Source organism: Gallus gallus, chromosome 14 (genome assembly GCF_016699485.2).
Source record: "Gallus gallus isolate bGalGal1 chromosome 14, bGalGal1.mat.broiler.GRCg7b, whole genome shotgun sequence".
In the NCBI taxonomy this organism is placed as follows: domain Eukaryota; kingdom Metazoa; phylum Chordata; class Aves; order Galliformes; family Phasianidae; genus Gallus; species Gallus gallus.
In genome coordinates this window covers 1,023,719-1,049,018 of record NC_052545.1, presented here as the reverse complement: position 1 = coordinate 1,049,018, position 25,300 = coordinate 1,023,719, and the positions used below count along the sequence as shown (strand labels likewise).

At 42.9% G+C, this 25,300-nt stretch overlaps 3 protein-coding genes and 1 long non-coding RNA gene across 14 annotated transcripts in view; 3 read left to right on the top strand and 1 right to left on the bottom strand.

Annotated features, from left to right (window-relative positions):
- LOC112533467 overlaps positions 1-9,866 on the bottom strand; it is a 34,111-nt gene extending 24,245 nt beyond the window's left edge. For all 3 annotated transcript variants that reach the window (XR_003077739.3, XR_005839814.2, XR_006931507.1), the window contains exons 1-2: positions 9,794-9,866; positions 9,127-9,287 (exon numbers count right to left, since the gene is read on the bottom strand). This is a non-coding gene — a long non-coding RNA (uncharacterized LOC112533467). The remainder of the gene's footprint in view (positions 1-9,126; positions 9,288-9,793) is intronic.
- OCM4 (oncomodulin 4) lies at positions 2,978-6,130 on the top strand. Of its 2 annotated transcripts, XM_025155322.3 has the most exons (6): positions 2,978-3,059; positions 3,187-3,285; positions 3,411-3,481; positions 4,088-4,220; positions 4,996-5,105; positions 5,572-6,130. In XM_025155322.3, the coding sequence occupies exons 2-6, from the start codon at positions 3,236-3,238 to the stop codon at positions 5,595-5,597; spliced, it is 390 nt and encodes a 129-aa protein (XP_025011090.1). In that variant the 5' UTR covers positions 2,978-3,059; positions 3,187-3,235; the 3' UTR covers positions 5,598-6,130. The 2 variants fall into 2 exon arrangements, with proteins under 2 accessions (XP_025011090.1, XP_015149772.2); XM_015294286.4 differs by lacking the exons at positions 2,978-3,059; positions 3,187-3,285 and having other exon boundaries at positions 3,326-3,481.
- A 2,121-nt stretch (positions 9,867-11,987) lies between the features above and the next one.
- OCM1 (oncomodulin 1) lies at positions 11,988-15,502 on the top strand. 2 transcript variants are annotated; one of them, XM_015294127.4, is made up of 5 exons: positions 11,988-12,051; positions 12,663-12,730; positions 13,085-13,217; positions 13,641-13,750; positions 15,238-15,502. In XM_015294127.4, the coding sequence occupies exons 2-5, from the start codon at positions 12,670-12,672 to the stop codon at positions 15,261-15,263; spliced, it is 330 nt and encodes a 109-aa protein (XP_015149613.1). In that variant the 5' UTR covers positions 11,988-12,051; positions 12,663-12,669; the 3' UTR covers positions 15,264-15,502.
- Positions 15,503-18,167: 2,665 nt separating this feature from the next.
- The window catches only part of CCZ1 (CCZ1 vacuolar protein trafficking and biogenesis associated homolog (S. cerevisiae)), a 14,629-nt gene continuing 7,496 nt past the window's right edge, over positions 18,168-25,300 (top strand). Inside the window, exons 1-8 of one of the 7 annotated variants that reach the window (NM_001396924.1) lie at positions 18,933-19,150; positions 20,735-20,826; positions 20,955-21,048; positions 21,146-21,220; positions 21,652-21,699; positions 22,245-22,328; positions 24,305-24,480; positions 24,950-25,031. In NM_001396924.1, the coding sequence (NP_001383853.1) occupies positions 19,049-19,150; positions 20,735-20,826; positions 20,955-21,048; positions 21,146-21,220; positions 21,652-21,699; positions 22,245-22,328; positions 24,305-24,480; positions 24,950-25,031 (753 nt within the window). In that variant the 5' untranslated portion in view covers positions 18,933-19,048. Of the gene's footprint in view, positions 19,151-20,728; positions 20,827-20,954; positions 21,049-21,145; positions 21,221-21,651; positions 21,700-22,244; positions 22,329-24,304; positions 24,481-24,949; positions 25,032-25,300 lie in introns of all 7 variants that reach the window. The other 6 variants (NM_001396925.1, NM_001396926.1, NM_001006158.2 and 3 more) reach the window with 6 other exon arrangements.

The window sequence follows — 25,300 nt, the reverse complement described above, 5'->3', positions numbered from 1 at the left end:
TCTGAGTCCTACTGAGCCCAAAGACTGTGAGCTCTTGCATACACCTCTGCTGCATACCTAGTCCTCTCATTACCCTGTATGAGCAGTAAAATCTTTAATCCTCCCAGTACCTCTTGTGAAATGAAGACTTACTGTAATGTGTTTAAGAGGGAAATCAATACAAAGAAATTTGTCGGTCTTACACAAGCTCTCAGAAGGATATGGTCAGTCAGGGTTTGGAACCCAATACCCCAAACCCAACCTTTGCTCCAGCCACTGAATCCATCACTTTTCTTAGATCAGATCATTTTGTCCTGATAAAGAAAGGATAAAGGAGCAGAACCATCCTGCAAGATAAAATCTTTTGATATTTAATGGAAATTGGCTGCCTAATAACGTCATGTTGTCAGAGAACTCCAGGAACTCCAATTTTATCACCCCACTGTTCCTCTGGAAAATCCCAGTCCAGAGCCATTTGTAAACTTTGGATTCAATTTCAGCTCTCCAACTGTTCAAAATCTGGCACTCATTTTCTAACAAGAGGAGTAAGAGAGCACAGAAAGGGCAAGGGGACGTCAGAACATTCATTACACACAGACGGTAAAGTTTCTTCTTTGAGTTAGCAGCCAGCCCATGTGGAAAATCTTTGATGCAGCACCAGCAGAGACGCCTGGAGCTCTTCACACAAACAGTGTGGGCAGAGGGGGCCAAGCCTGGATTCATTTCCTGGAATGGGTTACTGAAATAGATATATCCTGACTGAATCCCTGAACTGACATCTATGATTCTACATACTTAGCATTTTCATATTTAGTTGTGTGTATATTTTAAAACATTTTAAGAAGTGGGAGCTGTGGAATCTGAACTAATTTAAAGTGTTCATGCTTTCTGAAACTGAATTTCCACACTACTTCTGCCTGCAAGCACACACAAATAACATTACATAGGTACAGACTTTCTGGAAAACGTTCTGTATGGAAGGTCCATGGTGAAAACTGTCTTCCAGTTGGGATACGGCTGCTCCAGAACTTGAGATTTGCTCATCAGCATGTCTGACACTCAAGAAAGCAGGAAAATCAGAGCTTCTGTATATCAAGCTCCAGAAAAGAAATTCAGATTACCACATCAGTTACCGTGTGCAAAGAAGTTACCCCCAGTCAGTGGCTTCCCCTGCAGCTGCAAAGACGTTACTGACCCTACGTCTGAAAGGGGAATTTGAGTCCAATTTAAGATATACAAATACCCAACTCAGAAGGAATCATGCTGCCTTCATCACACCTAGATGTGTATGATAACAACTTCCTGCCCTAACTCCTGAGATTCCACAACAAACTGATCTTGTATTTGCAGTGATCTCCCTGACAGACTGCAATATTTAGCCAGCATACAAATATACACAGTAAAGCCTGGCTTTGTTAGGTAGCTGAAATAATCTGCCTAATTATCTCTAAAGGAAGGTCCACTGGAAGCATATCCAAGTTTTCTTTTTCTGTTGTTATTTCAGTCTTTCAGTTGATTTGGTAATTAGATGTCTTTTCTTTTAAATATCTGTTCCCCTCTCTTCTATCCCCTGATTGCGAATGCACACCTGTGCACCTGTTTTCATGACGTTTGTCTCCTCTCACCCTAAATCTTGGGAAGATTTCATGGCTGCACCTGTCTCTGGTGCCATCTACAGGCAAGCTTTGATCAGCCACAGAAACATTCAAGAAGTCGTATCAATAAACGCACTGAAACTTCAATGTGGCCTCTTAACAAAAAATTATTCTCTGAATGTTCACAGCAACTCCAGCATGATTATCAGATCCTCTATGACCTCATGCCATATTCTCACATATTACGTAGAGATTTGACCAAAACCAAAGACAGATTCCTAGATTGAAAAACTGGATCATTAAGTTGATACATTCAGGATAAAGAGACTTCAAAAGTAACTTGCTCCATTGATTCTGTATTGCCCAGAAAGCTTTGCTTTCACCATGTTCAATTTACCACACAGCACAGGTTTAGAATAATGCAGTCAGCACTTCTTGTAAGAGTTCATGTCTTAAAGAAACTATCCAGAAAAACTAAGCTGTGTGCATAATTTTTGAGGGAAAACACAGCAGCTTCACGTTACATCAACCAAGAGTTAGGATTTATTCTATATGTAACAGCATTACTCAAATACTTTCCAGACCTACAACAATATTCTGTGCGTGTCTATAAATGTGTGGCTGTGTAATGTTCACCCAGTGGCTTTTTACACTACCGTAATTTCAGCCATTCTCAAGACCATTGAGTTCCAACAGATTTCATAATGCAGTTGAATGGAGAACCCAGCAAAAGAAAAGCTGTAGCTGGTGCTCAGCCACTGTTCAAATCCTTGTGGACGTTTATCTTCTCAGTTAAGGAGAGAAGAACCAAATATTACCAATTTCATTGCTCAGCTTCACTCCTTACCTTCTACTGATGCATACTGCTCTGAGCTACTGAATGACTGACGACCTTCTGTCTCCAAATGGACACTTCTACTCTCATGATTTAAAATGTGCACCATGCAATGAATTAATACTGAGAAAATGCATCTCAGCATTAGTGTTGTTTGAAGACTATTAAGGTAATTGCAAGAGTAATGCTTCATGGGTAACTGCTGTAAGGATTGAGCTCTTTAAAGTCCAAGTCTCCGAGGATGTCCATTTGTAGCTATCATTTAAGCTTTTTTGTTTGTTTGTTTGTTTAAATAGGTTCATTCACAGCTCAAAAATCACCCACCAGACTAAAAATAAGTGCAAGCTGAGACTATTTACTTTGTATAGCACCAAACCTTATATATTGTCTAAAACACCATGCACATTCCTTTGGGATATAAATATCAATCTGATTAGCTAGCAGGTTTTGTTAGCCACAGTAACTTATCCCCCAGGGTATCTGAGCCATCACGTGGCCCTAGGACTTCAGTAAAAGGTCAAGAGGACTTAACTAAGGTCTATATAAGTCATTATCTCTGTCATCTGAAAAAGAATCAAGTCAAGAGGACTCTGCATATCCTTTACCTTAAAGCTCTTTCTGTGCTTGGCTTGGGAAAACTAAGAGTCAAGGTAAACTGAACCTTTCTTCTGAGGGCTTCTGAAATCATCCCAAGAATCCACACGAAAAATGCACAGAAGTTACAGGAGATCCCCATATCTCATGCAATTCTACAAATACTTTTGGTTTTGTCCTCAGCTTATGCACTCAAAAACACAGAGACAACACCAAGGCAGATGCACTGTGCATGTCTGAACTACAGGACAGAACAGCCTCCTCTTGCAGGGAGCTCCCTTGGTTTGTGCTGGACCTGTGTTGCAACTGTCCCACTAATCAAACCCGGCTGCCCACACATGGCAGCAGCAAACGATGATGGAGGAGATCAATACTAACTCTACCCAACGCTGTTTTTTGTTTTACAGCAGTGCTAACATGGCTTTTGCTGGTATCCTGACAGAAGCTGAAATTGCTGCTGGCCTACAGAGTTGCCAAGGTAACCTTTAACTTTTAAATTTGGCTTTTCAGTATATGTATCAAGGTCCTCTTTCCTCACTACCGCAACTTCACAGTTCCTATGGAAATAGCAAAAGCTGAAGGCACGGACCAGGTAAGACTAATGCACAGAGCACAGGGTAAGAAGTTCTTGTTATGTTTTTCACTCATTACAGTCATCACTGTTTTATCAGACCAAAAGGAGGCACGGTGATCTACACCAGCCAAGGGACAGGGAACCATCTGCACTTGTGTAACTTTAGTGGAAAAAAGTCACACAGGTTGAAAGCCTGATTTTTTCAGAGAATGTTGAAATGGACTTTGTCACCACGAGCAAAATTTTCAGCATTAAGTTCTGTGAATCTGCGTCTGTGTGAAATATGCATCCATACGTTCCTGCATGCAGAGCACCACAGACAGTAATTTGCTTCCTAGGATTGAGAAACCACTGGTGGATATGTCCCATGAATCTGAAATAAACTAGGGGAAATTAAAGAGCACTGCCTCGAGTTTGTAATGGCCCTGCAGGACAGTTGGCTGCTTCTTGAAGAAAAACTGAACTATTCTATTTTTGTTCCGGGTCTCCAACTCTCCCTGTCTATTTCAGCTGCTGATTCATTCAATTACAAAACCTTTTTTGTCAAAGTGGGTCTGAACTCCAAGTCCAAAGACCAGCTGGCCAAAGTCTTCGGGATTCTCGATCAGGACAGGAGTGGTTTTATTGAGGAAGATGAACTGAAGTAAGTAAATTTAAAACAGTGAGCTACCAACAAGCTTGCATTTCATTGTCTCAAAATGCAGCATAAGATCAGAAATACTCCCTTTTGAGCTGCATTTTTTTATGCTAGAACGTACTCGATCCTGTATGCGGGTGTGTGCATGCACGTGTGCACGAGGTTGTGCTGAGGAAGTTCCAAGGAGAGAGTGGGTCACGAGAAAACCTGGATAGAACTGAAAACGCTTCTTTCATGTGGGAAAACTGGCAGGCTGTGAAGGCAAAAATAGCCTTCTAACTGCTGGAGTTTGCTTTTCATTATTGCCATTTTTTTCTTACTACACTGAATTCAAAGAGCTATTTGTCTTTGTCTTTGCCTCTATCATATGAACACTATCTTCCAGATCATATTCTCCGCACTTTGAAGTTAAAATTAAGATAGCAAAATTCTGCCATTCTTATGAGTCTACGTCCCAGGAGAAGGAAGACAACCCAGGAGGAAAGGAAAATCCTCCTACAAAGAAGTCCCTTTTTATTCTGCTTTTTTAATCCAGTTAAACCAAAATGATGCCAAGGACTTCTACACATTATGATGCAACACCCTCTTCTTTTCCATCTCGTATTCTCACCAAAGAAGGAAATTTTCCCACTGATTTAGACAGGATTTTTCAAAGAGCTTTTGAAATAGTCTCAAGGATTGAATCAGACTTGGAATTTTACAGCTATTACCAAGAACTCACTCTAAACACTTCCACTACTGAATACATCTCATTCCTTTTTTCCTCTCATCTGTAATACAGACTATTCCTGCAGAACTTCTCAGCCAGTGCCAGAGCTCTGACTGATGCTGAGACCAAGGCGTTCCTGGCAGCAGGAGACAGTGATGGAGATGGTAAAATTGGAGTGGATGGTAAGACTCCCTTCACAGAACAGGCTGATATTTGCCCATGGAACTTCCGAGCTCAGGGCAGCTGCCATGCTCCACACACTGGTAGTTATGGATCTGATTCTGAGGTGCTCAGCTCTGTTCTCTACAACAGAGGGAATCTAACATAGGAGTGGGTCTAGATTCTGCCCTCAGCCATAGATGATCCATCACTTTTTCATCTACGTAGACTTCTGTAGGGATGGAACCCAAATTTACATTTTTAAAATTTTAGTATTTAGTTTTGCTACTTTTTATCATTAAACTACTGACACTATGACACTTGAATGCAATCTTTGTCTTAAGTACCTATAATTATTATCAGTACACAATGTAAAACATTTTAGGAGTGATTATCAGATCAGTCAATTAAGAGATTCAGAAAGTAAGTTTTTGAATATGCAGTTACAAAATTTGATTTCATTTTATTGTTCTTTTCTTTCTTTTTCAGAGTTTCAAGCCCTGGTCAAATCTTAACAAGCAGCCAAGAGAAAGACCAAGATACCTGCACCATAAACAATCTTTCCTATTGCAAGTCTATTATTTATGTTGTGCCCTGAAAGGTCATGAACAGTTGGTGGCAAGTGACTTCATATTGCTAGAAAACACATGTAGCAGTGCAAGCTCTACTTAAATCATGTTCCCCAGTGTCTTAACCAGAAGGTCTCCATACCACTGGAAGACCAAATTGGAATCCACACCACTCATCTGAACGTTAAGAATGTTACGAGGAGAAGTTAAAACCATCTCTGCAGGCCATTTAGTTTTCAACATTTGCATAAACAGCCAGCATCTGTTGTAAACAACCTGAATTAATAAAACGTCTGGGCATAAAACCTCATGATGCTAACTGGTGACACTGTGCTTGTATATTCAACATGTGTATTTAATGCTCCGCATGTTTTTATGCCTTTCTTTATGCAACAGATTATGTTTCATATGCTACTTAAATGGCAGGACTTTGTGCTAATTAAGATGTTGATTGTAATATAAGATTAAATGGATCAAGATGAATCCAGATTACTAGAGTAGGACTACATTCAAAATCCTCCCCGGAATAGCTCACGTTCACGTCCACCCGATGGCACTGTTGTTCCACTTACAAGAAGTTAAAGCAGCATTGTGTTTGAATTAATTCAAGTCAGAATATTTCTAGTATCCCATCTGTCCACTTCTGTTTACAACTCAACTTTCCCAGATTAAATTATTCCTAAACACAGAATGCTAAATGTTTTCTTTCCCAAAGGAGGGGTCCCTGTGCCTCAGAACTTGGGAGCAGGATGGAGGGAGGTCAGGAGGAAGGTCTGTGGTGCCAGCTTGCACCTGGAGAATAAATACCTTTCTGGTAGATCCACTGAGGACACCGAAGCCCCTGCAGTGGCAAATCCCAGGTGCAAAGCCCCTTCCTACCCACATTCAGCACACCAGCTGTACCCAGCAAGTTACGCACTGTGGCTCAGAGAAACAAAGGAGAAAGACCTGCACAGGGGTAGGAGCCAAGAGCCCAGCGCTCCTCTCCTCCACTAAGGGTCATGAAGGGCTGCACACAGAGCCAGAACAGAGATGCTGTATCTTTCAACCATATCAAAACTTCTGCCAAAATGAGTTCTTGTATGATCAGTGTAAAGAGTATTAATTGCTACGTACACCATTGTGAAAGTAAAGGCATAAATGCTTCTGAGGAAAGTCCAATAAAACGAATAGCGACACACAAAAAAAAAAAAACCATGAGGAAATCAATCATTTGTTCTTTACAGGCAGATTAAATAGCAAGCTGGAAGTAGGAAATAAGCGCGACACTGTGGACAGTTCTCATTACATAAACTCCATCTGGTTTGTGCATTGCCTACATTGGGATTCTGTTAAAAAGTGAGAGCGTGGTGATGCTGTTATAATTTCATCACAGCACACACAGCAATCAAACATTACGAAGTCAACTAATTGCTACTTAATTACCTAACCAGATCTCACAGTCCTTATGTTCTTTTTAGATTCACATATATGATAAAAACAGATATGCAAACATCCTTCAAAATAAATAAATAATTGGAATAATTGTTGTTTCTTATGATTTGGAAAGGACAAAGACTGGGAGCTCTTGAAAAGTCTTCCTATGGGCATTAATCTTGTGAGAATCGGTGTGATTGCCTCGTGTGTCATCTCTTGGAGCTATTTAGGATGTTCCAGTATTTGCAGATCAAAAATATTCATTTCAAAGTTACCTGCCAATGCTACAGTGGTACTGATGCATAGCACATTAAAATAAGACATTACAGGGAAGCAAGAAAACTCCAGTACAAGGCTGAGGAAATTACCACACTGCAGAAAATTAAAGAAAGCTACGTGGCTTTAAAGAACGCTGAGTAATTTCTTCATGCCTTATACGGTAGCCAAAATATATCTCGCCATTAGCTCTAATGAACAAAGCAGGCCCTCATTTTGTAGTTTTCCTGAATGGTGAAAAAAGAGTCATCCATTAAGTGAACTCACATTTACAATTTCAGTGTCATCCCATAAACAAAGGAAACTGAAGAATAATAACTGCAGTGTGACTGCAAGGCCAAAGGCTATCTCTGATGTCAGATAACACCGTGCTCTTGTCTAATATGTTTTATATGTTCAGCACATAATATGGTTCACTTGAAAATCTTCAAGCATTGTACCAAGATTCATGGCTGACAGAGAGAGAGGCACAGACAGCTCAGATAACTTTCGAGTTATCAGGCATCTCCTTCATTTAACCACACTTACTTGCACGCTGACTATTGTGCCAGGTCTATACAAATCTATGACCATTTCACCACTTACCATTCCATTAAGGACATTGAAAAATTAATGACAGCCCAGGTCCGATATCAGCTTTGGTGATCACTCTGCCTCATTAGGGTTTTAGACCTTTCATCCTTTCAGCACCACCACTAAGCAGACCAGTGGAGAAAACAGTTTCTGTCTACCACAACACACACTCATTCTTTCTTTCACTCACACCAGCTATCTGGCACTGTCAAAAGTCTTCTTCTATCTTCTGCTGTAAGAAGGCTCCTTGGGCTGTGCCTGTAAGGCCATGACTAGAAGGAACACTGCATGGCCATACGCATGCATTCCAAGCAGGTCCCTTCACGTGCACAGCACAATTCCAGACTCGGAAGCTGCTTGGACTGAGACTGTCCCACATTTAGCACATTTCATCCAGCTCTCACCACCAGTCCTCAAACACGTGACTGGCTTTTGTCTATCTGATCTCTTTACATGCTTTATGCACACCTTTTAAGTGCCTTGCAGAATCTAGACACCTGCTTCTCCCTTCTTTAGAAGGCCACGTCTGTTAAACAAGTGATATTTGATGATTACTTATGATACAATTAACTAACTTATAGGGTATTTTTTACTTTATACATTATTAAAGGTTGTGCATCCTTCTACTGCTATAAATTAATGGCAGAAATCCCGCTGACATCACTGAGGACAGGTAGTAAACAGAAATCACTGGAAATGGTTCGATACCACTGACTCCATTTACATTATTTTACTGTGGCTTCGTATACTGCAGGTCACAGTGAAATACAGCCACATGTATGGCCTCAGGTAACAGAATAGTACCGCTGTGCATATCTGTTACACACCACAAAAGGCAACACCCAGGTCCTTTCACAGCCGTTAACCTTAGGGCACAGTTATTCTGAAAATACATAGAGAATTTGAACAGTTTACACTTTTTAAGATCAGTCCATCTACAATTACCTACTCTGCTGACAGAAGCCAGAAACAGATTGTACAGTTGTGTTTGGGTCAGCATGAAGAGACGTGTTACTGAGTCACAGATGCACTTGCAAGCCTATCTGAAGACAAACACACAGCATATATAACAGTGTCAGAGATCTTCCAGGACTGCTTTCTATGGGGAAAAGTACTGATAAGATAAGGAAAATCTCTATTAATGAGATACTTTATTAATCAGTTATGTTAATCTGTTCCGCTATTGTTTTCAAATATGGATCAATCTCACACAGAACAGTGAGGACGGGACTTGAACACGAGATGCTGCCCCCACCCCATGAGAATGCCTGTCTTTGTTCAGCTCCACCTGCAGTGCTGCTGGACACATCCTGTGCCTTGGATTCTACAGCCAGGTCTGCGCTCAGTGCTCTGGGCAACATCCCCTACCCGCTGCAGGGAAAGAAAGCTTTGTCACTGAGGCTTCTGAGGCCTGGATTTCACCCCTTCTTGTAATAATGTGCAACGAAACATAAAAAAAATACCACACCATTATCTTGCACCTTTACATGAAATATGGTGATGACTACAGCACAAGCAAGCATTCAGATTGGATTCTGTAATTTTTTCTACACAGTTGACGTGTACACCTGGAGTGACAAGACACAGCACCTCAAATGGAGATGCAGATTTCAGTGATTCCTGCAATATTCACACTAAAATCCTCTGCCATCACCACTGAAACAACAGCATTAATGATCAACCACGTAGGCTGTTCTAGTTACTTCCGAGCTCATTACAAAGGCATTGTTATCTGTTATCCAGGCTCACAGCACGATTGTTCTAGCCATAACACTACCAGGGCTGAGAGATGGAACTGTATGGGGTATGCTGCTGCTACAGCATCTCTTTTCACTTCTGTAGTTGCTCCCAGGTTAACACCTCTCCTCTGATCTCACCTGGGACAACTGCTGATGTTTCCTCTGCATCTGCTTTAAGTCACGTCTGCTTGTTTGCTGCTACCAACACTCTGGACTTCATACCAGAAGAGCCCAGGACCAGTCCCCAGCCTGCCAATGATTTACTAAAAGACAACGTCCCACTGCTTACTGATTAACTGGACTTGACTTGGAAAGAGAAAAAAAATATACACTGTTTCTGTAATATCTCACTGGAAACAAATTCATTTCCAGGTGAAAAGTAGAAGATTCCTAGCAAGAGCTTATTGAGATGAAGCCTCTGTATTCATCACCTACATGGCCAGGAGCTCAGCTCTGCAGGAAGGAAACAAACAGAAGGGCTTTAATAGTCCTGCAGTGCTACAAACTATGACAGCTGGGGGGAAAAAAAAAGAGAAGTAAAGCTGTGCAAGTACATAAATCCTAGGAAGAACGACTCAGCAGCACCTTTATAAGCCCTTAGCAGAGCAAAAGCAAACAAAAGATCATCAAATTAATAGTTTTTCTTTGTAGGAACAAGTGTTAAACGTTCCTGGAAACGACAGCACTCAGATTTTGTGTCAGACTTTGCACGGTCGTTAACTGCTTGCTCCCTAGCAGCTCCTCTTGTAGAGTAAGTAGTACTTTTTCCACAGCATTATGCTCCCTGCATATCATCTCTCACAGATTTTCTTCTACAGCTCTGTTCTGGAACCCTCACAGGGACTGCAACCAACTGAGGTAACACAGAGCCCTGCAGCAGGGAAACCAGGCAGGCAGTGGAGCTGGGCAATGGGCTATTTAGCTGACATATCCCTTTGCACACCATACTCGCTCCTGACCATTTCATTCTAATCGTAGCAGAGGGAAAGCTGTACTTCAGATGCGGTGTCATTAATAAATAAATAAATGCTGGTAACCCTAGAGTCCCACCTGTATCAATATACAGTGACATCAACTGGATTCTGAAATTCAGCTGTTTTAGGCTTCTGTAAATCATCTTTCAGACAAGATAAGCACGTCTTGTTGTCAGCATTGAATTTCAAACGCTAAAATATCCCTTCACAAGCAATAACAGGGAACATATTGCAGCAATTTGCTCACTTCTATTCAACATCATACTTCAATACAATATGCATTGCAATTAACACTGTGAATACAATTTCACAACTAATATTGTGAATGCAAAACAGTACAGAGCCCCCCATGCCACTGCAGAGCGGGTGAGCTAACGAGGTGCTGTTCTTAGAGCACCCGGCACTCAGACTTTAATGCAGTGCCTGAATAAGTTGCAGGCTGTATTTTCAGTCTGAGCATCATTTGCTCACCTCGATTTCATTATTTTCCTCTATATCATTTTCTCATTCTCATTAGCTTGTAATAATCTGCATATTATAGCAAGTAAAACATTTACACAAAGCAAGCAAAAATAAAGGAAGGCTGCTACTACTGGGACCAGGAGCAGCAATGTGCTCTCAGTAACACCAAGGGTGGCATTAGGGGTTTTATATAGACTGCCCTGGAGAAACATCTTGGCAGCAAAATATGTCAAGAGCAACAGCTACGAAAATTGATGAAATCCTGTACTGACCTTGAAATACACATGAACAAAAAAAATCCACTACTACACACCTGCAACTTCCATTTCTCATTAGGGAAATACAGTGAGTGCATGTTGCAAACCATATGTATATCTGTCTCCAATAGAGCAAAGTCTGATTCATGCAATTCTACGTAAGTCTGTTACTGATTTTGTGTAATTTAAAATATTCACAATAAATTATTAAGAAGGCCAGAATGGCAAATTGTCACCTCAGATCTCTCATCCCCACCTTCCTCTATACACTCCAAAGGATGAACAGGCTTAAGGAAACCAAACTAGTTTCTTTCCACAAGGGTTTGACTGCTAGAGTCTTCTTGCAGTGAGCAACCCCAAGGTCCAGGGGTTAACTGAAAACCTTTAGTACGCCTGGGGCCTGAAAGGCTATGTTTTGGTGGCAGAGTTGTACTTAATTAAGCACAAGTGGATTTATTAAAAACACTGTTCTTGTTGGCGTTATCTCAGGACATAAATAGAAAGAAAAGTTTAATTAGTTAAGGAAGAAATTTGAGCTAGGTCTCAAATCAAACATTTGATCCACGAAGCAGTAACCCAAGTAGTGGTTATTGTCACCTTTTGAATCCTTTATAAGTCACAGGGACAGCCAGAGCCAACAAGACTACTTTGCCTGGCATCTCCTCAGCTATTTTTCCTTGGCCTAGCTGAGAAAACCATAAAGGTAAGCAGGTGACTTGAGATGAATTAAATGAAATTGATGTGCAGAGCTGCACCGGTAGTAAGGTTATTGTAAAGTACAATGACCATCACAGTAAGGTTCTGAGCTGAACTCCTGGCATTACATGCAGACGGACCTCGCACAGATAAGTATCTGATTTCTTTTTATACTTCAGAGCTGTTGGGGGAGAAAACAAAGAAACCTTCTTGGCTTATTTTTCCCACTGCCTACACTGTTATTGGTACCGTCAAATGCCATGCATTCCAGTGAGAGTGCTTATTAGACTGATGGCAATGCTGAGTTAAAGAACAGGATGTACTTAAACAGCATGCAAGTAGTAGATAAAAAATAGGTTAAAAGATTGATTGTCAACTCACAACATTATTTCTGTAATCCATCTCATTAAAAAGCATTATTTCAGCTTTGCTATTTTTAAAGAAGTGCTGTACTAAATCTTCTAATTCATTGAGTAACAGCAGCAATTTCAGCCTGGTCGATTGGACTCGTCTGCCCTTGGAAGTCTTGTTAGCCATACAGCGCTTAAACCACAGGACAAAATGGTTCTCATGTGCATTTGCATTTCATAAATGTGATCACAATACACTTTTTAACAGGTTTAAAATGAGCCTCACAGACATTCTAAGCCCTTCTGATATTGCTGCTGCTCTGCGGGACTGCCAAGGTGAGAAAACAATTAACTTGCTAAAAATGTACTATTTTGTGCAACACATTGCAAGGCTAATTCAGCCCCAAAGGAATACTGAAGAAGCACACATGTAATCAGACTTCTGTAGTCTCTCCTGTAGCTGTCACAGTATGCATTCGTTCAGATTTTTACAGTGGGGGTGGTTTGAGTTTGTACCCCATCCCTTGGTGTGTGGCAGGGTGCTGGGCAGCATGGTAACACCCATTGATCAGCCTTTACATACTGTTCATGTTTGGAACAGTTAGACTGTAACAAAGCAGCATCCTCAGACCATCTAGGGACAGTGAACACAGAGGTCTGGGGTTAATATATTTATTAATTTATTTTCAGCTCCAGATTCCTTTAGTCCCAAAAAATTCTTTCAGATCAGTGGGATGTCCAAAAAGAGTAGTAGCCAGCTCAAGGAGATCTTCCGGATTCTCGACAATGATCAAAGTGGCTTTATTGAGGAAGATGAGCTCAAGTAAGGATTTTCTGTTACCTTGACTAGTAAGAGACTATCCAAAAATCAGCACTCCTTTCTTTCTTTCTAAAACTTTTCCATAAAGGGATGCCTCACGTTATGCTAAACATTGGTAAAACCCTTGGTAGATTGTCAACGGTGTATTTGAGTAGATAACCCCCGTGCCTAAAGAGCAAAGCAGGAGATGCCCACCCTTTGTGCTACTTTACCTCCCGGGGCTGGACTTTGGTAGCAGCAGAATCCAGAGCAGCAGGTCTGGACCTACAGAGCAGAACTGTACATGAGGAAGATGTAGCTGATCAAACAAAGCAGTGTTTGGAGGACACGGCAAATATTTGTTTACAGATAGTTACTGCTTTTTATCATACAGCCAGCAAAAACAGGATCCTGTGACAACCATAACAAAGGGTGCTTTCCTCCCAGGTATTTCCTTCAGAGGTTTGAGTGTGGAGCCAGAGTGCTAACTGCCTCCGAAACCAAGACCTTCCTGGCAGCTGCAGACCACGACGGGGATGGCAAAATTGGGGCTGAAGGTATTAACTTCTGTATAAACAGAAGAAGGTTCTGAATAATGTGCAATTCTCTTTTATGTTGGTGGTTTGTTAAAATTCCTTGAGTGACTTTGCCTAAAGCTCTCCAGTACTGACCTGCATCAGAAACAGTCCCTGATGGTACAGGCTCATCTCCGCAACTCCTTATGCAGGAGCAAGTAAAAAAAAAAACCAAAAGCAACACCTGGCTGCCCTAAGGAACCTTCTCACTGCCACTCACCATACATTTCCAGCTGCTTAATAAGGAACAGATCTCTGTTTCTCCTCCCACCTACTCTGAGGTAAAGCAGCAGGAGTATCACACATTGCAGCACACACCAGGGCAAGGAACCACCAGCACCACCATCCGCTCGCCTCCAGCCGTGTCCCCCAGCAGAAATGCTGCTCTGAACCCTCGGCAGCACACAGGAGCTCACTGCATGGCATTCACCTTCAGTTTTGTGTAAGGAGAACAGAGTAACTGAGTGCCACTGCCCCAGAGTCAGCACACCACAGAGGCTCTGTGCATGCCGATGGAGACCATTTATCAGGTGAGGAACGGCTCCTTTAGGAAGCAGCTCACTGCTCCCAGTCCAAGGAAATGAATGGCTGCCCGGCACAGAAACCTTCCCATCTCCTAATTCCACACTTCCGTGTCTCATTTAGGACAGGAAGCAATGCTCACCAAACAGGCTGGGAGCCCAGGGCAGCAGCCACATGTGGGAAGCAAGCTGCCCTGCCAGGAGAGGCCTTAGGGCAGAGCAGAGGGAACGTGTGATGTGCAGAGCCCTCAGTGCCCAGGAGCTGGGAACTGCCGCTTCCTTCTTGGAAAGGAACTGAATACAGCTCCTTAGGAAACACTACAGCTCCTTAGGAAACGTGCCAGAATAAACACACATGGTTTATGAGAGAACCTGCATCTTAACAGAGCCTTTCTGGGACAGGATTGATCAGATAGTCTCAATGCACAGAAGCCAACGATGAAAAGACCTTCCAAATAACAGCACCTGACTGAGAAACACAACACTTAAGTACCACCTTGCAGGGAGCTCCACTGAGATTTTGGCTTTACTTACCATCCCAGTCAGCACTTCTCAGCTGCTGATGCACTACAAACAGTAAGAAGACACGGGGACTCATTGCTAGCACTTCTGATTAAGGTCTTCACTTCTTACTCAAATTCCACATTAGCCATTCCTTTATTTTTGCCCCAAATCATTTCTGAGCAGAGGACTAAAACCACTCCGAACACTTCATTGTTCCCTATAACTGCCAACAAACCACTGTCTTCCATCTGTTGTTTAACTACATTTCTCTGCCCACACAGGAAGTTTAGGCAGTGTTTCTCTGTATGTCTCTTTCCTTCTGATCACAAATCAAGACACTGTCTTCCATTCATTCCTATTCTAAATCTCTTGATAAGCCATTAATCTTTTATTTCCAATAATTTTATTTTAATATTTCTATTGTAATATTTCGCCCCCCCACAGAATTCCAGGAAATGGTGCAGTCTTAAAGGTTCAGAATGCCCGAAGAAGTCAGAATTGGGATGAACCTCCAAGAGAAGCTGCAAACCCTGAGAACCAGCAGTCCCTTCTGCGTTCATCTTGGTAGTGGCTGTTATTTCCTCACTGCATTAGAAGCTCCATGAAACACTGGGTTTTTAAATTGTGTGGACCATTTACTCTGTTCTAAACTCTGCTTTCCCAGAAATTTCCCTTAAAAATACCCAATAAAAATTAATCACATACTGTGCTTTGTGTCTGTTCTTCTGACCACTAAACTGAAATGTGTGAATTCCTAAAAGAAAAGTGATAATCTCCCATAGACCTTGATCTTATCAGAGCCTCGCACATGGCTGTCACTGATGCCAGTGGCCACACAGCGCTCCTGTGACCAACCTCAGCAAACATAGCAGGCCCTCTTCTCCCTCCCAATTCATATTTTACATGCATAACAACAGTAGTTGAGAAATTCACCTTGGACTCAACTGTGTTCATTACTGAAGCAAGAGCATTTAAACACACCACATTTCTCCTTTCCTTGGTGTGAAGACACCAGAGAGTACCACAGATACAAATTCCATACTGACCCATCTGTGTGCACTCACCACAATGCCTTCTCTGCCATTACTCTTTTGGGAGCCAAGTAGTGCAGAACCGGCCCAGAATCGCCTGCTGCTCCAAGCACGTACATATTGCTGTGCCATTCTGAGCACCTGATGGTTACTAACAGAACTTTTGTCTCATGTCAGAACATTTTAATCCAGTTTAATTTGGCTCTCTGTACACCAGGATATCCGAGACACCTGAAAATGTAATACAGTCGTGACATTTTTCCTATCATTGTGCACAAATAATACTGATGTAAACTGATAAAAAATTAACACTGAATTTGAGTAGTATTTCTTAAGATTAAGAAATACGCTCACCCAGCAAAACTCACTGGAGTACCAAGGCCTTAAAAGAAAAGCTTTGCACAGGGCAGGGATTTGACCCACAGAGGCTCTCCTAGCACAAGATGGATGTCACGGGATATTCACAAGAAATAAAGTTTGCTCTTGGCAACGAAACCAGTCTGATGACAGAAGACTCTTGGAGTAGTTCACATGTAAGCAACAAACAAACCACTCTCCATTTCACTGACAATGAAGTGTCCTGACCTTGACTAACCAGATTACATTAAGAAGGCATTTTGCATGCAAAATAATTTTTTGCAGTCGCTGTTGCATTCTGTACTCTCACAACATCTCAGCCCTTGCACTGCAGTCCTGAACAAAGAAACGCATGGGCAAAGTACAGCTCTGTTATTCCCCTGTGAGATGGATCGCCTCGCTGGGTCAGGCTGCTGAACGGGAGGCAGACAGACTCACACAGCGCCCTGACTCAAAACAAACCCATCAGTGAAATTAGAGCCTCATCATTCTCCAGAAAGCAGAACACACAGCAGTTCTCTGCACGAAAAGTTCCTGTAAAGCTTCTGACCTACAAAAGTTTAGGACCAGCCAAGAGAAAAGAGGGAAATAACGAACAACTGCTGCAATTCATCTTCAGAGCTCACATCCTATTACCTGTCTAGCCTTTTCCTCATCCTGTCTTCCCAGCTTTTCTTTCATGCATACTACAGATCTGGGCTACTAACAAGTCCTAGGCATTCCTGTTAAACACATGGAATAAAGCAAAACGTTCATCTTGAGTTTCACACACAAGTACATTTGCATTGCTATTCAGTGACTGCCTTCTTAACCATAACCAGAGCTAGTACAATGTTACTGCCTTCCATTACAAAACCCTCAAGTCTGCAAAACGCACACAGCCATTATTAAACCATCACCACTCACTGTGATGCTCCAACAGCTGCTGGCACTCCTTGACATCGCATTAAGAACAAATCTGGGGGAGATGAATGGCTCTCCTGGGAAGAGGCAGGATCTCCACACAGAGCTACAGGGCCTGGCACATACTAACAAGGGGCACAGCGCAGGGATACACACGCATTGTGCTTTTTGCTGGATCACAGCACTATTTTGTAATTTATTTGCTAAAGTAATCCCAAACTGCTGAGTCTACGCATTCGTTAACACATTTAGACCACATACTGTCAATGGAGCAGCTATTTGAGCTGTCAGCTGTACTTATTTACAGCTGTCAGCTCCAACACCCACAGTGATTTATAGCACCTTTTTGTTAAGTCTGTTACTACGCAGCTGATGGAAATGCTCACCATGGTACCTACAAACAGGCTCAACAGAGCATGACGGCACATTCCTTTCTTTTTTTTGTTTTAATAATAATTGGAAGCACTAATAAAGTCCTTCATTATTTGTCTCTTGCTGCCTGGGTTGTCCTCTGTCAAACTTCCACGTACTTATGCAGCAGTTTAATTTTACATCATCAAGGGCTGGAGTCACATTTCGAACTCAGGGTGATTCGATGCCACTTTGCAAATGTCAAGGTGTGGTGTTACTGCACTCACAATTAAGAAGATGGGATGAAATTGGAACCACAATTTAAGTTTCTCCCTGCCCTGTTAATTCGTACATTAGGGATGTAATAATTTACATTAATTGAATCTATTATCACTTACTCTTTGTAGATTACCATAAACACCCACACCAAGAGCGGTATCAAACCGCAGGTGGGACTGCACTGAGCAGCATTGTATCTTAGCAATCGTTACAGATGCATTAATTCCTTTCCGACGGATTTTTGGCACGGAACACCCCGAGCGATCAGACCTTACAGCAACGGCAGCCCCCGTGCACCCACAGCCCGTCCGTCGGACACTACGGGCGAAGCAGCGCCCAGCCCGATCCACAGGCAGCACCTCCGCTCCACCAGCTGCTGGGCGCACCCACACCACGATCCCAGCGCAGCCGCGGACCCGCGGCCGTTACCCGCCCGGCAGCGCCGCGTGTGCCGAGCAGTGCCGCTGCTGCCCGCCCCACTCGCGTCACGCCGCAGCTTCGGGCACGGCGAGGTTTGGCCCCAAGGCCGTGAGCGCGGCAACCCGGTAGGCGCCGAGCTGCGCACCCGCGGCTGAGGTCTGCACGCACGTACCGGGTTCGTGCCCAGCTCGCGTGCTCGCGCCCCACCGTAAGGCGGCCTCAGCGCCGTCAGCCCGGCGGCTCCCCGGCGCCGCAGCACGGCCGAAGCTGAGGGGCGCCTCGTGCAGCCCCTCCATTTTGTGCCTCCCGCCCCCGCGCGGGGCCGCCCCTCCATTTTGTGCCGCCCGCCCGTGGGACCGCCGCGGGGTGGGACGGCGCTGAGGGACGTGTGAAGGGGGCGATGGCGACAGACTGCGACAGCGGTGGAAAATGAAAACCTGACAAAAATACCCTTTTCTTTCAGACTCAACCCGGCACAACTGTAAGAAAGCTTCCCGCCACATCTTCCCTCCGTGGCACGAGGTGTCAGTTACGTCTTTTGCCCCCATCTAGGAGTTTATTTCAGCAATGTGTAACTGTTGTCTTCAGGTTCCCAAGCCGCATACCTGCACGGAGCAGTGCCACACGTCTTACGTAGCCGTTTCTACTTCAAAACTCACACCGAAATTTGCTTCAATTGGAAGTTCACAGAAAAGCACGAGGCAGCCCCGCCCCGCTGCCCGCCCCACCGCTGGGGGCGCTGTGGAGCGCGGCCCGCGCGGGGCCCGGGAGCACTTCCGGGATGGCGCCGTGGCTTCCGGGGTGGAGGGAGGAAGGCGGAAGTGCTCCTGGCCGGTGCCGGCGGAGGGCCCCGGGCTGCTCCCCGATGGTGTGTGGCGGCGGCCGGCCCCAGGCGCGCTCGCTTCCGGCTCAGTATGGCGACGGCGGCGGCGGGAGCCGGCCAGGAGAAGCAGCTCGCTCCGACCCTGCTCAGTTTCTTCATCTACAACCCCAAGCTGGGGCCCAAAGAGGGAGAGGTACCGTAGGTGGGGGGAGAGCGGAGAGGGACAGGAGCGGCCCGGCCCCGTCGCTACGGAGGGACGTGGGGGCGGCTGGGCTCGGCTGCCCGTCTCCGAAGCCCTGCCGGCAGCGCGTACCCGCTGGGTTAGCGCCTCGCCCCGCAGAGCCCGCGAACAAAGGCGCCGGGGGCAGCGCGGCGCTGCGGCTGTGCCCGCTCCGAGGGCAGCGATAACCGGGGCCCTCTCGGGGCAGCGAGTGAAATGCTGCAGCCGGGGGCTGGGCTGTTGGTGCCGTGTTAGGGATAAGCGTTATCCATCGCGCTGTAACTTACTAGAAAACTTGGGTTAATCCAAGTTACTGCTAGCAGTGTTTTCATGCTACTGTCACTTTTAGTTTTAGTAAGCAGTCAACTGTGCCTAGGTAATAATCAAAAAATAAGATTGCACGGTTCATGTGATTGTCTTCACTTCCAGTAGCGTTTTTTGCTCGAGGCTCTGTCCTCACGCATTGTGTATTTATTAGTGACCCGGGTAATGAGGCTGAACGCACCTTCACCAAATCCTGGGTGACCCGGAACTGGGGGAGCTGCTGCTCAGAGGGATGCTCAGCGAGCTGGGGGTGTGGGCGAGCAGAAACCTCCCAGAGTTCAGCAAAGGCAAATGCAGAGTGCTTTGTGTGGGACAGGACCGCCTCGTGCAGTGTGACGGGCCCGGGGCTGACTGGTTGGAAAGCAGCTTTGCCAAACAGGAGCAGGGAGTCCCAGTGAGCAGCAGGATGCGTATGAATCAGCAGTGTGCCCTTGTGCTTGTGCAAATCAGCAGCATCCTGTGCTGTGCGAGAGTGTATTGGCAGACAAATGAAGTGATTGCTTACCCTGTTTGTGGGCATGGAGATCCTCTGGGACTTCACAGAGTAGGGAAAATATTGACAAACTGGAAGATGTCTGGCGAAGGGCCACTGGGTTGGTTAGGGGGCTGCAGTGTGTGATGTACGAGGAGATCCTTTGAGAACTGAGACTGTGCAGCCTGAAGAACAGCACGTTGGAAAGAGGTTGATAGCTGACTTTGGGCTCAAGGGTCGTTATAGAGAAGACAGAGCCAGGTTCTTGAAGATGCACAGTGAAACAATGAGAAGCATTAGAAGAAGTTACAGCAAGGGAACTTCTGATGAGCTAGAAGAACTTATTCATGTTGAAATGATCAAACACCAGAACGGCTCCCAGAAAGGCTGTGGAATCTTCAGCCTTGGAGATGTTCAGAACTTGACCGGACACAGCCCTGGGCAGTTGCAGCTAGCTCTGAAGCTTTGATCTGGCTTTGAAACTAGCCTTGCTTTGAACTGACTGTGGTTATGTCCTATGATTTAAATAGCCTTGGAATTTATAAATCTTTCTGAAATGTCTTGGGCCGAATGTTTAAGTGTGCTTAATTATGCCTTTTATTTGTTACTGTGGAAGCTTGTTTAGGTACAAGATCTAATTCCACCTAGAAGATTAAGAGATTAGAACTTAAAAACAATCAAACTGTGAGCTGCATATTCTTTAGCCTTGATTCTGTTAAAATGTATTTTGCTTTCCTTCTTATTTCAAATTTTAGGAAGAGAAGAAGATTCTCTTCTATCACCCAAATGAAGTAGAAAAGAATGAAAAAATTAGAAATGTGGGACTATGTGAAGCTATAGTGCAGTTCACGAGGTATGAAGTCTGACTGCATGGCTCGTTGTATTAGTGCAAACAGTATGTTTTAAACTTCCCAATCATACGGGTTTTCTTTTTGCATTTGTACGTAAGTATCTATATCTACATATATGTTTTCTTTCCAGGACCTTTAGTCCAACAAAACCTGCAAAATCCCTACATACGCAGAAGAATAGGCAGTTTTTCCATGAACCTGAAGAGAACTTCTGGATGGTCATGGTACTTATGCACATGATACGCATATTTCTAAAACATCATATCAGAACGTTCTCAATGCATTCTGCATTGTCTAATGCCAGCCTGTTCCACTTTCTAGGTTGTACGAAACCCCATAATAGAAAAACACAAAGATGGAAAGCCAGTCTATGAATACCAGGAAGAAGAATTGCTGGTAGTACTGAACTCTGTTTTTTGTTTTTGGTTTTTTTCCTCCTCCCATTTTTCATCAGTTATATTGCATTTTAGGAGTACCAGCAGAAATATTCAAGTTGTTTTCTTCTTGAGAAAGAAGAAAAAGCAGTCAGAAATAAGATTAACCACTGGCCTTAGGGAAATACAGTATTTGTAACCGATATCTTGTGTGTGAGTTAATAATGATTTTGATACTAAACATGAGAGGACTAACTTTCATAGCTTGGAAGTATAAAGTAATTTCTGTAATTTCTGTCCAGTTGCTGACTGGAAATGCTGTGTACATTTCCAGAGGTCAATTTCACTGATTTGTGCATGTGCCTGCTCTCTGAAAACGTTTATGTGTAGCTCAGCCAAAATATTCAAAATACTACCTCTGCTTACACTAATGCCTTCCTCTGTTTTCTGCAGGACAAGGTTTATAGCTCAGTCCTGCAGCAGTGCTACAGCATGTACAAGGTAGGGTTAATAACACAAAGGTTCTTCTGGGTAGTGGAGGAAATCCTCATGATACCATCTGGATGTGCAAGCTCACTGTTGTTGGCTCCTCTCTTCCTGAAGCTGTAATCGCGGTGATGGAAGAGAAAAATTCAGCTGTTGCAGTTGCCAGCATTAGTTCATTACCTTACTGTAGAAATAAGAGCCCTCTAATTTCTGTCAAGTCCACTTGATTTTGATGGTGTTAGATATTATCTATGGTTATTCAACATTCAACATTGAATAAAGGCCATCAATCTGACTTTTAGAAAATAAGAGAATAAGATGCGTAAGCAACACAGATAAGTAACTTTGCTACTAGTAGAGGATTCTTTAATTCTGACCCTGCTACTGTAGATCTCTAGACTGCAAATCAGAAAGACTTTCCCAATAAAGGGGTACATTTGGATCTATGCAGAGTTGAAATAGTGAGAAACATGAGCTTTACTGTAATGTAGTTACATTTGTGGTTGAGCTGCAAGAAATGAAAGAACCTACACAACTGACTGACTTCTTTTAACCACTAGCTTTTCAATGGCACATTTCTGAAAGCAATGGAAGATGGAGGTGTAAAAGTTTTAAAGGAGAGACTAGAGAAATTCTTCCACCGGGTAAGAACACATACAGTACGATTGTGCATTGGGAATAAAATGCAAAAATCTTCTCTACATGGCTTCAGTGAGATTGTAATGCATGTGCAGCAGGAGAGATGCAGCAACAATAAAAGTCTGGTTACTCACTTTTTCCAAATATTTCCTGCTTGCTACTAACATAGAATCATAGAATGGTTTGGGTTGGAAGGGACCTCAAGGATCATCAAGTTCCAACCCCCCTGCCACTGGCAGGGCCACCAGCCTCCAGATCTGATACTAGAACAGAATGCCCAGGGCCCCATCCGACCTAGCTCTTGAAAATATCTGGGGATGGTGATTCCACAGTCTACATGCACAGACATGCAAGTCCCATAATAATGTGAAGTAATGGGTAGTGGGGATATTTAACTAGTTTTGTTTTTTTCCTGTGTGGGATCAGTAGTCATGCCTGATAAGGTTTCAGAAAATAAGCCTTGGTTATAGCTTGTCTTCACTATTTAGCTTCAACTTTGAAAAGCTTGAGCAAAAAGATGGAAAGCAAAACCTATTTCTGAGCAGGAAGTCAATCAAATATTATTTGTGTAACTTTCAAATAGTCACATCTAGCAAAATTTTGAGTTTCGACATGAAAAGTTTCATCAGGCTGACTTTAGAAGGTGGCATCTGTGTGTCTGTTGCACAGAAGGAAGCTGAGGACTGCTGTCAGCAGTTAGTCTCTCTGACTGTCACAGAGATCTGACTGTTGATAGCTCTGATAAAGGTGGAGAGTAGTCATTTTAGACTGGTGTTTAAAAGAATTTGTTCTCTTTGTGGGTTTTTGTTTCATTTTGGGGCTTTGTCTATCTGCATGTTTGTTTTTTTGTAAGACTGAAGTAGGCCCTAGAATAAACCCTGACAGCACAAGGAGTGCTTGTTTAATCAGCTGCTGTCTACGTTTTCTAGACTAAATTCAAAAATAGAGTATGGCAAAAATGGGAAGCAATAGATTTTAATCTAAAAATGTTATTTTTCTTTTTAAGTTCCTACTGAAGATAAAAGAGTAGGCACTGAGATTTGTGTAACCAAGAAGCCCAAAGGAAAAAATGTTTCTCTTTCTCCTGGGAAATAAGAAATGCTTAGAAAAAACTTTCATGCAGATGTTCCATTGTAAGCCTATTGAATTAATTGACCAAATATTGATGGCACGCGTGGTCTGCACTGAAACTGTGGGAAAAAAATGAGATTTAAACTGTGACAGAGACTTGTCATACTGTCTGTATGTACCATGGAATATGACAGTGTGAACAAAAATGTTCTCATTTGATTTAGAAATGCATAAACTTTAAGAAAATTATTCTGTTAAGATGGACAGATTGATCTGAGCAGTGCTGTATGTGTTTGTGCTTGGTCGAATGCAGCTTTTTTTTTAACCAGGTAGACAAAGACATCTGTAATACCTTGGTATAAGAAATAACTTTAGCTATTCTGTCTTGTGCATATGAATCTCATTTTTGTTGACATTTTCCTACTAGTCTGTTATTGTAGTAATATGTGCTGTTCTGAGTAGCAAAGTGAATTTCTTAGTAATGTGAAATGACTGTAGAGGGAGCCACTGGCTAACTCATCTTGCACAGACCAGGATGCTAAACAGATTGTAAGCTTTACCCAGAGATTTCAAATGCACTATCAGGAAAGAGAATAATCTTTTCCTTTGTATGTTACAAGCCAATCTGTTAATTTCTACAGTTACTTCTGGAATTAAACACTGGTATGAAAGGCTGTGTTTTATCCTCTTAAAGGATCTGGAGCTGGCCTTAAAAGCCAGCTGATGAAATAATAGTAAGCTGAGACCTGAATTGTGTTGACACATAAAGAAGAACTTCACACAAGCAGAACTGAAAGTTTTTTGGGGGTCCTTAGCCTAGATTACAGGAGATTAGATTCAAATTTGTCATTTAAATCTACACATAGGAAGCTTTCTGAATTCTCAAAAACAATGGCCATTATTCTCTTAGTACTTGCAGACACTGCACTTACAGTCTTGTGATCTGCTGGATGTATTTTGTGGAATCAGCTTCTTTCCACTGGATAAAATGACTTACTTGAAAATTCAGTCATTTATTAATAGGATGGAAGAAAGCCTAAACATAGTCAAATATACTGCATTTCTCTACAATGATCAGCTGATCTGGTAGGTACTTGAATAATTTATTCTGTGGGATCTGGGGGGTATTTACTGGCATGGCACAGCTGTTCAGGGCATAGTGCTTCACTTCCAGCTAAGCATTTTAGTTTTTTGAAGGTTCACAGAAGACTTTAACTGTGTTTCAGATGACAAATCTTGTTTCTTTTGGGAAAGATTAAAAAAAAAAAAAACCAACTCTACTTTGTGCTTAAGCTACATAATTATGACACTGCATATAGTTTAATAGCAGGAAAAAATGACTATTTTAAAGCAAACTTGGATGTGTTTTAAACTGAGGAAATAAAATAACATTTTAAATAAAATGAACATTCTGAGACTTAATCTACCAAGACAGTGAAATGTTGCTACCTACCCTAGTTCTGTTTTGCTGCCTGGGTTGTGATGAGGGGGAAAATGTGACCTGAGCACCACAGGACAAACAAAATTTGCATTTTTCCATCTCCCTGTGTTCCAGGAGTGGGCTGGAACAAGATGATATGAGAATTTTGTACAAGTATCTCACAACATCTCTGTTCCCGAGACACATGGAGCCTGAGGTACGATGTCAGATTTACGTTTTCTGTCTATCCTGTAACACTGAAGTCTAAAATATAAAAGAGAAGCATCTCTTCTCCCTTCCTCGCCTTAAGTTTCAGTTTAGGAATATCTGAGATTTGTTGGTTTTAGGACACTCAACTGAAGTCAGTAATGTTGACCCCTATCGATTACAGTATATCAGAATTCTGCTGATAATTTGAATGAGTCCCTGATAGGGACTTTTTTAAATGCTGCTACCTAATGACTCCTTGTAGCACCAGTGGAGACC